Below are 15,315 nucleotides of genomic sequence, written 5' to 3' on the forward strand. Positions count from 1 at the left end.
CTCCCTCCTCATGGGCTAGCCAGCCAGACATTCGGCCCTTGTGCCAAAGGCACATACACTTACCCTGTGGGGCGAGAGAAGGGGGCACTGACACAGAGCAGGTGTGTCCCTGAGCGAACACCAGCACCACTGAGCCTTCCTTTAAAGCCAATGGATTCCATCAACCCACTGTGACATGTATTAGTTATCTATCACTGCATACAAACTACCCCCAAATGTAGCAGTTTAATACGACTATACTTGTTACCTCATAGTCTCTGCAGGTCAGAAATGTGGGTGCAGCTCAGCCGGTCCTCTTCTTAGTCTTGCACGCCTGCAGGCATCTTGGGGCTCCACTGGGGTGGGTTTGATGCTCACTCATGTAGTTTCTTGTGGGCTGTTTGACCAAGGGCCTCAGTTCCTCAGGATCCATTACAGCAGCAACAGAAAACGAACACAGGCTGGATTGAAGAGGAGAAAAATGGTTAATGGTTGTGCTTTTTTTTTTTTTTTTTTAATTTATTTATTTATGGCTGTGTTGGGTCTCCGTTTCTGTGCGAGGGCTTTCTCTAGTTGCGGCAAGCGGGGGCCACTCTTCATCGCGATGCGCGGGCCTCTCACCGTCGCGGCCTCTCTTGTTGCGGAGCACAGGCTCCAGACGCGCAGGCTCAGTAATCATGGCTCACGGGCCCAGCTGCTCCGCGGCATGTGGGATCTTCCCAGACCAGGGCTCGAACCCGTGTCCCCTGCATTGGCAGGCAGATTCTCAACCACTGCGCCACCAGGGAAGCCCCTGGTTGTGCTTTAATACAGATAATTTGCTGATTTTTTAAATAAGTATCTTAAAAATGCTAAACTTGATTTATACGTTCATCTTCATAAGGAGAAAAGGCTACTTCTTGGGTGTAAGTAGATAAAGTGGCCAGAAGGGCATCTCCCCGAAGGAAGATCACAGCTCAATCCCACTAAAGTAGAAAGAACAAGGTTCATTTCTGTGTTACTAAAACCACTGGAAAGATAAGTTCCTTTCTTCTTTACAAGGCTTATAGGGAAAGGGAGATCAAGCAAGCCTTTAAAAGTAGAAAATTAGGGAATTCCCTGGCAGTCAGTGGTTAGGACTCAGCGCTTTCATTGCTGTGGCCCGGGTTCAATCCCTGGTCAGGGAACTGAGATCCCACAAGCCTTGCAGCAAGGCCAAAAGAGCCCCCCAAAAACCAAAAACCAAAAAAAAAAAAAAAAAGTAGAAAATTAAATAAACATGAAGTTGTGTAAACAAGTTTTTGTTTTTTTCCTTCCTCATCCCCCTGCTGTGTTCTCTATTTCTAGCTATGGGATAGATTTTTGATTTGGGGTTAGATGCTATAATGTTAGGCCATTTAGAGTCTGTCCTCACAGTTTGTTAAAATTTGACTGGGAGTCTGATTTGCATGTCGAAGCTGAGAGCTCAGTGTCTGGGCTTGGCATCCTTTCCCTCACCTTCTAAAATACATCCATTCAAATAGTGTGCTTATCTGAGAACCAAAAAGAGGGTCGTCATGCAACCTGCAAAAGGCAGTCAGGGATATTTGCCCTTGGAGTTTTTAGAGCATGTCTGCAAAACAAATATGCGTCGCTGTTACAAAGTCAAAATAGTTTACTGATTGGGACCCTAAACTTTTTATAGCAAAAAATCAGAATTTGTGATGCAAAACATTAGAGCTAAGGACCCCACAAATGGTCTATAGAACAATATTGCTTTAAATACAAGCCAGCATTAAAGTTAAAACTTTTTATTTTGTAATTCAGCAAGAAGGGGAGGGTAAATGAATTTTAGTTTACCTGAAATGCTTTTGCTACCAGGAAAGGAAAGTATTAACAAAGTAATAAAAAATTGCTGAGCACACGCTGTGGGCCAGGTACTCTGTTAAATGGCTGATGAAGGGCACTGAGGCTTGGAGAAGTGACTTGTCCAAATTCATAGAGCTAATCGTTGGCAGAGCTGAGGTTTGAACTCCAGATCTTCAGACTCAAGTTCTATGCTTTTTTGTGTGTTTACGCTGTGCTTTTTTTTTTTTTTTTGGTGGCCTAGGAATCACAGCATTGTTCTTTCCTGGGAGCAAGGCAGGCAGCTGTATAATATGGGCAGAGAGCTCCCTTAGGAAGGATGGAAAGCCCTGTCCTCCCAATTCGTGAACTTCCTATCTTAGTGATTTGTATATGTCACTAGGAAGGGTAAGCGGTGAATGGTAGCCCAGAGAAAGCCACACTATTGCATGTCAGCTGGGAAGTCAACTTGCACCCAGAAAATAGTAAATTCTTTCCTATAATTTATATACTTAGAAGTTAGGAGGGCAGGAAAAGGCAAGGGTGGGGGAAGCACGAGTCCTACAGGGCCAGAGGTCAGTCAATAAGTTCTTCGGAAGGGCATCATAGTAATCATAGCTTTATGTAAGCCTCTCTCCAGGGAGAGAGGTTTCCAGTTACAGCGCACATGGAGGCCCATATCTTGCCACAGAAGCAGTGTCAGTTATATTCAATGCACTCAAATCCCTAAATTCAGGTCTACATTTCTCTCCATAAGTTTCCTATTTTTCATGCTTATGACTCAGTGTGAAGTCTTCAGTGCTTGGCAGGTGATCCATTTCAAATCGAAATCTCCAAGGTGTGAGGCTGGCAGGTTAAGTTTATAATTTAATCAAATCTGGAAGTTCTTAGGAAAAGTATAACCCATAAGTGGGGACCTTAAGAATGTGTGTGGACTTCCCTGGTGGCGCAGTGGTTGGGAGTCCGCCTGCCAATGCAGGGGACAGTGGTTCGAGCCCTGGTCCGGGAAGATCGCACATGCCGCGGAGCAACTAAGCCCGTGCGCCACAACTACTGAGCCCGCGCGCCTAGAGCCCGTGCTCCACAACAAGAGAAGCCCGTGCACCGCAACAAAGAGCAGCCCCTGCTCGCTGCAACTAGAGAGAGCCCGCGCGCAGCAATGAATATCCAACGCAGCCAAAAATAAATAAATAAAATAAATAAATTTTAAAAAAAGAAAAGAATTTGGGGACTGGGGGGAGGGGTGTCTAGAGAAGTTTGGAGTTCGTCCAGGACTTAATAGAAGGCAATATTAAGAGACAAAAGCCAAGAATCCAGGGCTGGCTCAGGATCAAGGAGGCATAAATTGGAGGCCTGCTAAAACGCAGATTCCTTGGCCCTACTGCAGACGTAGTATCTGGGGTCGGGCTCCTCAGGGGATTCTGATACCACCAGCCCAGGTGCTGACATTTGGGAACCACTGGCTGCGGGTTGGTAATCAAGTTCAAGTTTGCAGAACAATACAACCATGAAGACTTTAAAGAAACCGTTGAGCCTTTGCAGGAAAGAAGGGTACAGTGGACTAGCTTTGGGAAGGACATACTGTTTCAGAAAGGATGTGGCCGCCTAACAGAGTCTGGAAGGGTAGTTAATTCAAGAGAGCAGGCAGGGAGGCGGGTCCAGGTCGGGAACAGCATCTAGATAAGCAACGGTAAGGAGGAGCGAGCTCAGTTTCAGGGTTAAGTTTCTTACGCCCGCGTAACGAAGAAGGGCTCCTGAAGCGGAGCGCCGAGGCGCGGCACGCCCATCCGGGGGCTCCACCTAGCCGAGCTCTCCAGGGCCGTCTACACCATTCGCCTCTCAGAGGCGTCTACTGACCATCAAAGCCACGGCGAGCCGGGTCCCTCCGTGCGGAGGGCGAGCTCAGCTAGCGGCCCCATGGTCCCCACAGCTGGGAAGGGCCTCCGACGCTAATTTGAGGCGGGAACTCCTGCTTCCCCGCCCGCCTCCGTACTTCCCCCTCCGGGAGATGAGCGGGGCGACGCCATGACGTCACTGGGCGGGGATCCAAGGGAAGTGACGTGAAGCGGCGGAGCGGTCTGCGGATTGCTGTCCGAACGCGGGCTGGCATGTCGGCTTTGACGCGTCTAGCGCCTTTAGCGCGCGTTGGAGGCCACTTCTTCAGGGGCCGCCGCGCGCGGGCGGCTGGAGGCGCTGGAGTCCGTCAGTGAGTATTGCCTGCGGTGGGGGCTTCGCCTGCATCTAACGAAAAGTGCCAGTCTTCCGGACGCCCTCACCTTGACGCCGAGCACCACGGGCAGATCCGGGTCTGCAGCGACCTCCACCCCGAGGCATGCTGGGACTCGTAGTCTGACGGCGTGACCCAGGGGTCGGGGAGAGGGGGGTACGTGGCTCTGCTCGCCCGGCAGGTTGAAGTGTGTTTCGGGCGGGCCTTGCCCCAGCGGGAGCCTGCCCTCGGGAAGTTGACAGTTGAACGTGGAGACGGCTGGAGCTAATCTGGAAGCGAGAGCAGGAGTTGGGGAGGCGAGGGCGTTGCGGGCAGAGGAAATCACCTGTACGGTGTAGTTTGAAGCGTCAAGTTCGAGGCAAGGTGAGACAGGAGACCTTGGGACGTAGGGAAGGAATGGTAGAGAGTCCTCATTCCTGGCTCAGGGGTTTCGAACACAGGCGATAACTGGTCGTTGAGAGATTTTAATCAGACGTCATGCAGCCAGATTTTAATTCTGAAAAATTATTGTGGTTGCAGACTAGAGAATTAGTTCTTCAAGGCATGGGCGTGGAGGCAGTCACCCATAGAGAGTGCCGAAGGGTGGGAAGAGAAGAGAGCCAAAAGTGGATGCTTGGGCAATATCGGAACTTTTCTTTTTTAAAGTATTTTTTAGAGCAGTTTTAAGTTCACATAAAAATTGAGTGTAAGGTACCGAGATTTCCCATAAATCCCCTGACCCACACGTGCATAGCTTTCTCCATAATCAACATTCCCAACCTGAGCGGTACATTTGTTACAGTTGATGAGCCTACACTGACATATTATTATCACCCAAAGCCCCATACTATAGAGTTCACCTTTGCAACACCAGAATTTAGAGTGAGCAAAAGCAGAGTCACCCATGATGTAGCCCAAGAAACCGACTGGAGAGCATAGTGCTGGGATGCCAAGGGAGGGCACATCTACCAAAAAGGAGTTGGTAGTGCAGAGAGGTTCAGTAAGAGCAGGACTGAAGATAGTACATTGGATTTCTCTAAGTAATGGGCCAGGCCCCTTAGACCATGATCTACACTTTACCAAGAGGCAGTGCAGAATAGTAGTTAAAAGCAGGATTCAGCCCCCAGAGTGCCTCTGTTCAAATCTCATTTCTGCCACACTCTTGCTGTATGAGCTTGGAGAAGTTTCGTGATCTCTTAATAACTCAGTTTTCTCACCCATATAATGGGGATAATAACGTTGACTTGCAGGTAAATAACTGAATAACAAATCTCTAAAGTGTTTTAAGAGAGCTGCTGGTGCCTACTAAGGATCATGCAAGTATTGTTTAACTGTTATTATTAGGGAACTGAGACCAGGAAAATTAAAGGAGTGACTTGCCTAAAGCCATGTGTCTATTAAGGATACGGAGCTGGGACAGGTGTGGGGTGGTGAGAAGGAAAAGGCATGTGTGACCTGAGCAAGGACAGAGATGGAGAGCCACCAACAATAGCCCTTGACCTGCATGGGAAGACTAGGGGGTGTTCCTCTTCACCAAGGTCTTGGTACTTCTGTAACACACCGTATTTCACAGTATGTGAATACTTAAGTCAGTAGGTTTTCTGGAGAGTCTTTCTAGGTGCTGGGGATAGAGCAGAATACAAGAAAGATAATGGAGCTTACATCCTGGAGAGAGGACACAACAAGTAGAAAAGAACATGTTTAGGTACTATTAAGTGGCATGAAGGAAATAAAACGGGATTAATCTAGAGAGTGTCTGGGGGTGGTGGGTGGGTTATTATACCTAGGATGATGTGGGAATGCAGGCCTGAGAGTTTGATTTGAACTAAGACCTAAGTGATGAGTAGTCAGCCATGCAAAAATGCCAGGAAGAGCTTCTCAGACGAAGGAGACAGCAAGTGGAAAGGTTCTGGGTGCTGATAATGGGCAAGCAAGCTGGTGAGGGGACAGTGGTAGAGAGACAAGCAGGGCCCAGATTAGGGTGGGCCTTGTAGGACGAGGCCTTATTCTAAGAATGATGGCAGGCTGTTGGAGGCTTTAAGCAGGAAAGTAATATGATCTGGTTTATGTTTTATTTTTTTACACTTTTTTTATTGCATTTCTTTTTTTTTTGAATTTTTATACAGCAGGTTCTTATTAGTTATCTATTTTATACATATTAGTGTATATATGTCAATCCCAGTCTCCCAATTCATCCTTGGTTTATGTTTTAAAAAGGTCACTTTCACGGAGAGTTATGGTGCTTTCTTTTTTCTTTTTTTTAAACTTGACACTTAAAAATCCTGGGTTGGAACAGCCATTATTTCTTTGGATATTGTTTCTTCCCCATTGTTTTCTTCTTATAGGACACGAATTAGGCATATGTTGGGTTTTCTCATCCTTCTAACCTCTTTTCATATTTTTTACCTGTGTCTAATCCTGGCTTTAATCCTTTTTATTTCAAATGATTACATTTTATTTCTAGAAATTCTGTTGTTTCAAACTTGATCTTTATAGTTTCTTGTTCCTTGCTCTTAATTTCAAACTTTTATTTAAAAATAACTTGTTTTCTCTATTATAAATTGTAATTATCCATTTTTCAAGTCTTGTATATTTGATACTGCTGTCTGTTGTTTTGCTGATTCTCACTCATAGTGTCTTATTTCCTTGTAATTTTTGACTGTGAACTTTTCCTGGAACTTTTATCTGTCAGAATTCTTTGAGGTCTTGCTTCTCAAGGGTTCAACGAATCCAAGACCACTTTAAATTCTTGGGTTGAGGTTCTCTTGGACCATAAGGTCCAAAACCCAGGTAGTGTGAATTTGGGTGCAAACCCACCTGAGGACTGGCTACTGGTAACAAATTCCTGTTCCCTTCTTCATGGCAGGTTTATGTCCCATTCACTCTTATATCATGGGGCTGCAGTTTTCTTCAGGGGTCTAGTAATTAGACTCCTCATCTTGGGTGGGCCCCAGGCTTCTCCTGTCTCCCACAGCTGTCCAGGTAGAGGGTCACAGAGTCTGGGGAACAGCAGAAACCCTCAGGGCGAAGGCCAGCTTCAGCGCTCATGTAGTTTCCAGGTCTTGTTTTAACTTGGGTTTTGCCCTTGGTAGATTCCTTTCTTTTGTGTCTGGTCAATGATTTATTAAAAATAAAAAAAAAAATCTCAACTAGTATTGTAGTTGTTTCAATCTGGAGGGTTGTTCAGCTTGTCTAGTTTGCCATAGTGCAGTTAACAACCTGTCTTGGAACACAACATTAGGTATCTGTGGAATCTTTATATTCCTTAATCATGGCAATTGTTATGCCATCCATTCCTTTTCTCTAACTGCAGTGTTTCAAATCTTTGTTCAAAAAGATTTCCACCTTGCAGTCAGTGACCCACTTATTTCAAGTCATAGTTAAAACATGTCACTCCAGCAGTAATTAAATGTGGAGAGTTTCTGGGAATGGGTTTAAACTATAATTCTCAAATCTTATTTTAAATGAGTTTAACTGATGGGTACTTATTACTAGACTGTATCCAAAACCTATCAAAGAGGAAGCCTGTTGTTACAATATATTGAATTCCCACCCCCATGGTTTATTTATATAATGTAGTATCTATATGCAGATAGATCCTGAATAGATACTGTTAAATATAATTGGCATACAGAAACAGTGTGGTGTGAAGCAGTGATGCTTGATGGAAGCTCGTTTTTTACTTATTTATTTTTATTTTTGGCTGTGTTGGGTCTTCGTTGCTGTGCGCGGGCTTCCTCTAGTTGTGGCGAGCGGGGGCTACTCTTCATTACGGTGTGCAGGCTTCTCATTGCAGTGGCTTCTCTTGTTGCGGAGCACGGGCTCTAGGCGCATGGGCTTCAGTCGTTGTGGCACGTGGGCTCAGTAGTTGTGGCATGTGGGCTCAGTAGTTGTGGCACATGGCCTCTAGAGCACAGGCTCAGTAGTTGTGGCCCACTGGCTTAGTTGCTCCGCGGCATGTGGGATCTTCCCGGACCAGGGTTCGAACCTGTGTCCCCTGCACTGGCAGGCGGATTCTTAACCACTGCACCACCAGGGAAGTCCCTCTCTAAATTTTCTATATCCATTTGTATGTAGTAGCATACCTATAGCTGCTGAATAGGACTTGAAAGTAGCCCCGTTAAGTACAAATTCTATTATTTGAATTAGATTCAACCTGTCATAGTTACAGCCCAACCGAATAAAATGAGTGCAGCTCGTATGGATTATATCGCACACCTTGTCAGCAGTGTCTAAGTGAAGACACAAAAACCAGAAACACTTGTTCAGACTTACTGTTTGAGACTCTTCGCTTCGTTCAGTGCTTTTGGCTCATTAAAAAGGATCTGCTGAGTCCTCTTTTCCATAAAGTGGTCTTTTAATAAAGATTGCAATAGAGCAGAGGGCATAATTTGCCTTTGAAGTAGATGGCTAACCAGACAAAATAAATGTGATTTGTTTTCCTGGATAAGCTAGTGCCTTACTACTACAGGTTTATGATTCCTTAATCAAAACCCTTGGGGCCCGTACCCCATAATCAGCACATTCATATTTCTGGTGTGAAATACATGAATATTCACTAAATGAAAATCATAATTAGCCTCTTGTCAGTTCAGGCCAGTTTTTGCTGCCGCACAAGTTTAAAGCAAGCTTATGAAAAAGGAGTATTTCGAGGGGTTGTGGAGCATTGCCGTTCTGTATTTCGTGGAGGAGATGAGAAAGGTTTAGTTTCTGGATGTAACTCAAAGTTTTGGATGAGTTCATACTTTGAAGATACAGCAAGCTGCTTAACATTTTCATTTTGTCATGTAGTGCTGGTGGAGGTGTGCATATCGAGCCCCAGTACAGACAGTTTCCCCAGCTGACCAGATCCCAGGTGATCAAGGCAGAGTTCTTCAGTGCAACCATGTGGTTCTGGATTCTCTGGCGCTTTTGGCATGACTCAGATGCCGTGCTGGTAAGTGCAGGAGAGTAATTCTTGTCCTTCTTTGGGTGTGGGGAGGGAAGATCTCTTAATAGCTTAGCTTGTTTCTTTTTTCTGTTTGTAGACTGTTTTTCAACCTGGATGTATCTCTTCACCACATTGTCCTTATGTATATGCAGGAATCCTTTTATTTTATGAAACATATTGTCTCTGACCTTTTCCACTCAGGGATGTATTGATACATGTAGGTGGCCCATGTCTTACGGTTTCTGTTTGGTGGCCATATTTGGAAGGGAGACTATAGAAGCTAATTCTCTTACTTTCCAAGCTAGGGTAGGGGTTCATCAGCAGGTTAAGTTTCACAGTTAAATGCCTTTAAATGGTAAATGTTATTTAGTCTGTCCAGAGGCCCAAGGCAGCCAGGTTGAGGTGGGATGGATGTGGGCTAATTTCCCTCAGGAGGGAAATTAGTTACTGGTGACTTTCTAACATGTCATTGGCCTCAAGAGGAGCTTTTAATCACATTTGCACAGATGCTATTCTCTAGGAAATTACACCTTTAAGCCATTGAAATCCATGCTTATTGATCCAGAATACTTTGAATTTTAGTAAATTTGTTTTTTTTTTTAGGATAGGGAAAAATCTTAAATTTATACAGTGAGTTCTAGAAGCATCAGGTTGATTAACATCCCACTTCTCTTACGATTTCTCTGTGCCCTTGTCACCCAGTAAGGAGCTGCATGGTGTCTGTGGCAGCACACAGACACCTTTATCTCACTGTAGGTCAGCTGTCAGGATTACTGTGTCACTGTCTGGCATGAGATAGTGATGCAGCCGGATATGCCCTAGATCAGGATCGAAAAGAAATGAGTCCACCTGGGGCTTCCAAATCTCCCAGCAGGAATGACAGGACAGTTTGAGACCTTATGTTTTGTCAGGGATTCAAGAGATTGTTGTGACACGCGGTATCTTTGAAATCTGTTGTCTCCGTACCGCCCACGCTCCGTCACAAACACGTACTCAAATGCTGGCTCAGGCCAGTAGCTCCAAAGTGGCCAGGCTTTTAAAATTCAGGCCACAGCCTATTTTGAGCAGATTGAAGAATAGCTGGACCATCCGATAGTTGAAGTAGAATTTGTTCCTGTGGTATGTCAAGGATTTTTTTTTTTTAATCACATTTTTTTTCAAGATTTCTTTTAAAATGTAACCAGTTGTATGGAGTGTAGATTCTTTTAGTTGCGTGAAGTATAGATTCTTGAACTTTTTTTTTAATTGGTTGTCATTAGGGTCACTTTCCATATCCAGATCCTTCCCAATGGACGGATGAAGAATTAGGTATCCTTCCTGATGATGAAGACTGAAAATGTAGACTCAACTCTTTCCAAGTGGGTATACCCCAAGTTTCTTTTTAAAGTTATATTTAACTTTTGTCAGTAAACATGTTTTGACTTTGCACCTGTGATGGTCTCGAAGAAACAGTGCATTTTATAACAGCATGAAGAACAATTAACACATCATGTCTAATTTCTGCCTTTGGTATTTTCACATTTGCTGTCATTCTGCCCACTTTTCCCCATACACACTTTTAGTCTCATCTTCCTTTTCATGTTTTAAAAAATTATTTTTTCCTAAGCTATGTTACACTTTAGGGTCCCATTTATCTATGTATTGATCAAAGACTTTTTAAGCACCAACAATGCACAGGGCTTAAAGTGATGGACAAGATAGATACGGAGCTTGTTTGTAGTTGCAAAAATAACAGTGCTCTACACTCAGCGTTTTAATGGAAAATTCGAGCATATGGGAATGTTACAATATGGAATTGCATGGAATTAACTCTTTAAACAGTAAAAGGTTGTGGCCCTTTCATTTTCCAAATCAGGAAGTCAGAGAGAGTTTTTCTTTCAAAAGGAAGATACTAGGAGGAGTTCCTTTCCTCACAAATCCCTCAGGGATTAAGACATTCTCATTTAACATGATTTTAAATTAATCACTGCATGGATAATAGACCTAAAAATAAAACCCAAACTCTTAAAGCTTCTAAAAGAAAGCACAAGAGAGTATCTTCATAATCTTAAGGCACACAAAAAACTTCTGGAGAAAACACAAAAGCACTGATATAAAAAAAAAAAACTTGATAAATTTGATTTAGCCTAATCAAAAATTTCTGCTATCAAAAGACACCATTAAGGAAATAAATATACAAGCCACTAATTGGGAAAAGATACAGCATATATATCCAACAAAGGGCTTGTATCTAGTATATGTAAAGAACCTCTATAATCAACAAAAACTAGATGAACAACCCAATTGAAAAATGGGCAAAAGCCTTGAGCAGATACTTCACAAAAGAAGATATATGAATGGCCAATAATCACATGAAAAAAGGCCCTTAATATCATTAATCACCAGGGAAATGCAAATTAAAACTACAGTAAGATATCACTTGTACCCACTAGAAAGACTGACAACTTTAAATGTTGATGACAATATGGAACAGCTGGAATATTTGCCAGTAAGAATGTAAAAAGGTACAGCAATTTTGTAGAATTATTTGGCAGTTTCTAATGAAGTTAAACGCGTATATCCTAGGATTCAACGACTTTATTCCTAGGCATTTAGTCAAGAGAAATGAAAATATATGGCCATCCGTACAAAATTTTTCATAGCGATTTTTTTCTTAGTATCTCCAAACTAGACCTAATTGTACATCAGTGAGAGAATGGATAAACATATTACAGTATATTCATTCAGTTGAGTAATAATTCAGCAATTAAAAATAACAAGTTACAAGACACAGTCATTTAGGTAAATCTCAAAATCATCATATTAAGCAAAAAGAGTGAGTCACTTAAAAGCACTAATAATGAATGATTCCATTTATATGAAGTCTGCGAACTGGTGATACTCATCTATAGAGGTAGGGTGAGGGGTTGGGGTTATGTCGGTACATACAGTTGTCAGAATTCGTTGAACTAGACCTTTAATATCTGCGCATTTCAATTTTAATTACACCTCAATAAAAATGTAAAACAAAAAAATTAACCATTGCACATTAATAATTGCCATCATTCAAAATACCTTGGAAATTGTTTTAAAGGACAGGAAGCATTAAGAGACGGTTAAGTGTTCCCATTAAATCATACTACTAGTATTGCTGTTATTTTAATTCGAAGTAGCTTATTGACACGAAAGTTACAGCAGTTTTGTGTATATGGGGGCGGGTGGTGGTGGGGCAAACAGTGAAGCTGTTTTACAGCTCGTTTCCTGTCGCTGGCTTTCCTATGGACAAGAGTCCTTACCAGGCCTTACAAGGTCCTTACCAGGCCTCTTGTTTCCCCAGTGTTAACGGGTCTGCCAGCACTAGCCTCTTCCTATCTTCTTACATATTTTCCAGTATTCCGGTACACAGTCATTAACATTTTAATGGCTAGACTGTAAACCCTTTGAGAAATCTGCAAGGTGATTTGACTCTTCTGCAAGACTGCTCACATGACTGATGCTCAATGAATGCTTGAATAATTGAATGAACAAGAATGATGGATTTGAATTATTGAAAATAAAAGTTCTTAAAGCTTTTCACTTTTGTTTCCTTGCAGGAGCCAGGTGAGAATTTCAAGAAGTTACAGACATCGTATTATATATTAAGTTGTAAATTAAAGTGTTTTGGTCAAGAATGAGGAACTGAGTTATGGATATTTCTGATAATGACAACCACCCTTCATGGATTATTTCCTGTGCTCCCAACTGCTGTGCTAACTGGTTATAGCCCTTTTGGTGGGTCTTCTTGGGTACCCCGTGGTGTCGATAGGTAAGCCCTAGCGCCATTTATCAGTGAGGACATCGAGGTTCAAGGAAATGAAGTAACTTGCTTAGGGTCACACACTGATGAGTGATGACATTAGGTCTGACCCCACGCTTAACTACAGTGCCATACTGCCCACCTCCTTGGCCGACGTCTTAGTCGTATGCACATTGACAGTTTATGTGAAACTCTTGCCATTTCTCTACTGCTAGTGTATTCTTGCCCAAGTATACAGAGGTTAGAAGTCGGTGTGGTCCCTCTGTTGTGTTTATGTATCTCTTGTGGGCTGGGCATTGTGTTGAGTCACCATTTGTGGGACTCTTGAGACACACGTCTAACTAGGAATTCTTAGGGGCCAGAGGAATGCGAGATAAGGGTGAAATAGGATGATGCAGTTTTTCAAAAATTTGTTTCAAAGTACTTTTCAACCTTCTGTAGCATCACAATTCTGAGAGGAGGTAGGACAGAATTTTATTCTATCATCTACAGATAAAAATATGCAGCAGAGTGGCTTAATGACTTGCCCAGAAGCATAACTATTCATATTTTTAATTTAGGTTTTTGACTACCTAGGTGTTGGGAATACCATGCTAAACAAGACAGATGAGAACGTAGATTTTAGGAAGGGAAGACGGACAAGTAGATAAGTGAGATTTACTAATTACTGTGATGGAAATAACATTGGGTGCTAGAGATGATTGATGCTGATCTTTTCCGTGGGCGGGGAAGACATTTGAGCTGAAACCTGAACAAGTAGCAGGAACCAGCTGTGCGGGGTCTGAAGGAAAAGGGCCCCAGGGACAAGGAATAGCAAGAACCAAGGTCACCATGTTTAAGGGACAGAAAGTCCAGTGGGGTTCCAGCAGGGGAGGAGAGGGTGGGACTACATGAGATTAATAGGTCATGGTTGCAGGTTTAGATTTTATGTTAAATGCAGTGAGAAAGCTTCTGACAGGCTCTAGGCAGGGGGTGGTCCAATTCAAGTTCCTAGTTCTTAGGTTTTTCACCACCCCCCCTTTGGTTCTCCCTAGGTGTCAGAGTGGGCATAATGGCAGCAAAAGCTAAGTGGAACAGTTTCACCCTCCCCACTGCCAGCTCCAGCAGTCCTGAGCCTGTTGCGCAGGGTGTCTGAGGCTCTCCTTGGTTTTGTGTTTACTCACCTGTGTAAGAGTGTGCCGTCTCACCTGATAAATATTTATGGTCTTTAAAAGACCATTAGATCTCTGTGTACTTTTTAGGTTTCATTTTTTTGTTGTTCTCCACTGCTGCCAAGCCCTGCCCCCGCCCCCATCGATGAAAGTTGTTTTGGGAAGGAATACAATCTGTAACAGTGAACTCAAGCAGGATAAGCCCATTAGCTTTTTCCTTAGAAATCAATCAGAGTTGCTTGACTTGAATTAAAAGATAACTTTAAAACTAGCAGTCTTCTAAAACTGGCCAGTGTGGCCTCCACATGCTGGATCCTCTTTTCCATACCTGGGCTGTGAAATCAGTTTGCACTGATGCAGAAATTGTCCCGGCCCAAGGAATAGGCCTCCACCCTCCTCACATTCTTTCCATTTTATAGATGAGTAAGTTGAGCTGTAGATAGGTAACTTGCCCAAGCTACAGGTTAAGAGAACTGAGGTTCAAATCCTGGTTGTCTGGCTGTAGGTCTGAGTGAGGTAGATGGTGTAAAGCTTTTTGATCATGACCTACCTACTCTAAGAAATAATTTTACATTGTGACCTAGTGTGTGTGTGTATGTATATGTACGTACATAAATAATACAAAAGTTTTATGAAAACTTATCTGTTACATTTTCTTTTATATTCTATTCTACATTTTAAAAAATGGTTGAGGCTGATTTTACTACCCACTAATGGGTTTCAACCTGCAGTTTGAAAAACTGGCACAGTGCTTGAAGAACTCAGGCTCTGGAGCCAAACTTGCTTGGTCTGACTCATAGCTCTACCATTTATTTACTTGCTGTGAGTTCGGGCAGACTACTTACTTGAACTGTGCCTCAATATCCTCATTTGTAAAATGGATTAAATAGATTAAATGAGTTAGCACATAAAGCCCTCAGAACTACATCTGGCATGAAGGAATGGAAGCAACTATTATTTCTAGACCATTGGGTCTAAGCTAAGTTTATAGTGACCCTTGAATCCTGGTTTGATTTTTATAGAAAAGCCTCCATATGGAGATAAACTGTAAACAGATTATTTCAGCAGATGCAGTACCACCCCTCTCCTCTGCCTAAAACAAGACATTTAGGATGACCTTTTCTTCCTTCCTATTGAGTAGCTAAAAGTACATTCTAAGTCAGTTTTAGTGTGTAGCCTGGTAGATGGACAGATGTACCTTCATAAATGGAAAGGTAGGCAGTGAAAGAATTATTGATGGCAACAGAGAATATCAAGTGTCAAATTTTAACACACAAATTTGTAAGTTTACTAAGATTCCTATGGAAACTTGAGTGTACACAACACAATTGATTACTTAATAAAGTTATGAGACCAGGGAGGTACTGTGTAAGGAACACCTGTTGTGCATGTTCTGGGAAGGTACAGAAGTCATCTTGGTTCCACTTGCCTCTAGAACTATTCGGTAGAAGAGGTTGACCCGGGTACCTTT

The 15,315-nt window shown here is 42.8% G+C and overlaps 1 protein-coding gene across 1 annotated transcript; it reads left to right on the plus strand.

The window, feature by feature from the left end:
• The first annotated feature begins 3,824 nt into the window (after positions 1 to 3,824).
• On the plus strand, positions 3,825 to 12,571 carry NDUFB2 (NADH:ubiquinone oxidoreductase subunit B2). The gene is made up of 4 exons (XM_082473186.1): positions 3,825 to 3,988; positions 8,780 to 8,924; positions 10,178 to 10,276; positions 12,491 to 12,571. The coding sequence occupies exons 1-3, from the start codon at positions 3,891 to 3,893 to the stop codon at positions 10,250 to 10,252; spliced, it is 318 nt and encodes a 105-aa protein (XP_082329312.1). The 5' UTR covers positions 3,825 to 3,890; the 3' UTR covers positions 10,253 to 10,276; positions 12,491 to 12,571.
• Positions 12,572 to 15,315: the final 2,744 nt, after the last annotated feature.

This window comes from Balaenoptera physalus, assembly GCF_965194825.1.
Source record: "Balaenoptera physalus genome assembly, chromosome: 8".
NCBI lineage: Eukaryota > Metazoa > Chordata > Mammalia > Artiodactyla > Balaenopteridae > Balaenoptera > Balaenoptera physalus.

Excerpts from the sequence above, each read along its gene's own strand:
- NDUFB2 (XM_082473186.1), top strand. The coding sequence starts at position 3,891 with ATGTCGGCTTTGACGCGTCTAGCGCCTTTAGCGCGCGTTGGAGGCCAC. Across the intron at positions 3,989-8,779 it reads GGAGGCGCTGGAGTCCGTCA|TGCTGGTGGAGGTGTGCATA; the intron begins GTGAGTATTGCC and ends TTTGTCATGTAG. Across the intron at positions 8,925-10,177 it reads ATGACTCAGATGCCGTGCTG|GGTCACTTTCCATATCCAGA; the intron begins GTAAGTGCAGGA and ends GGTTGTCATTAG.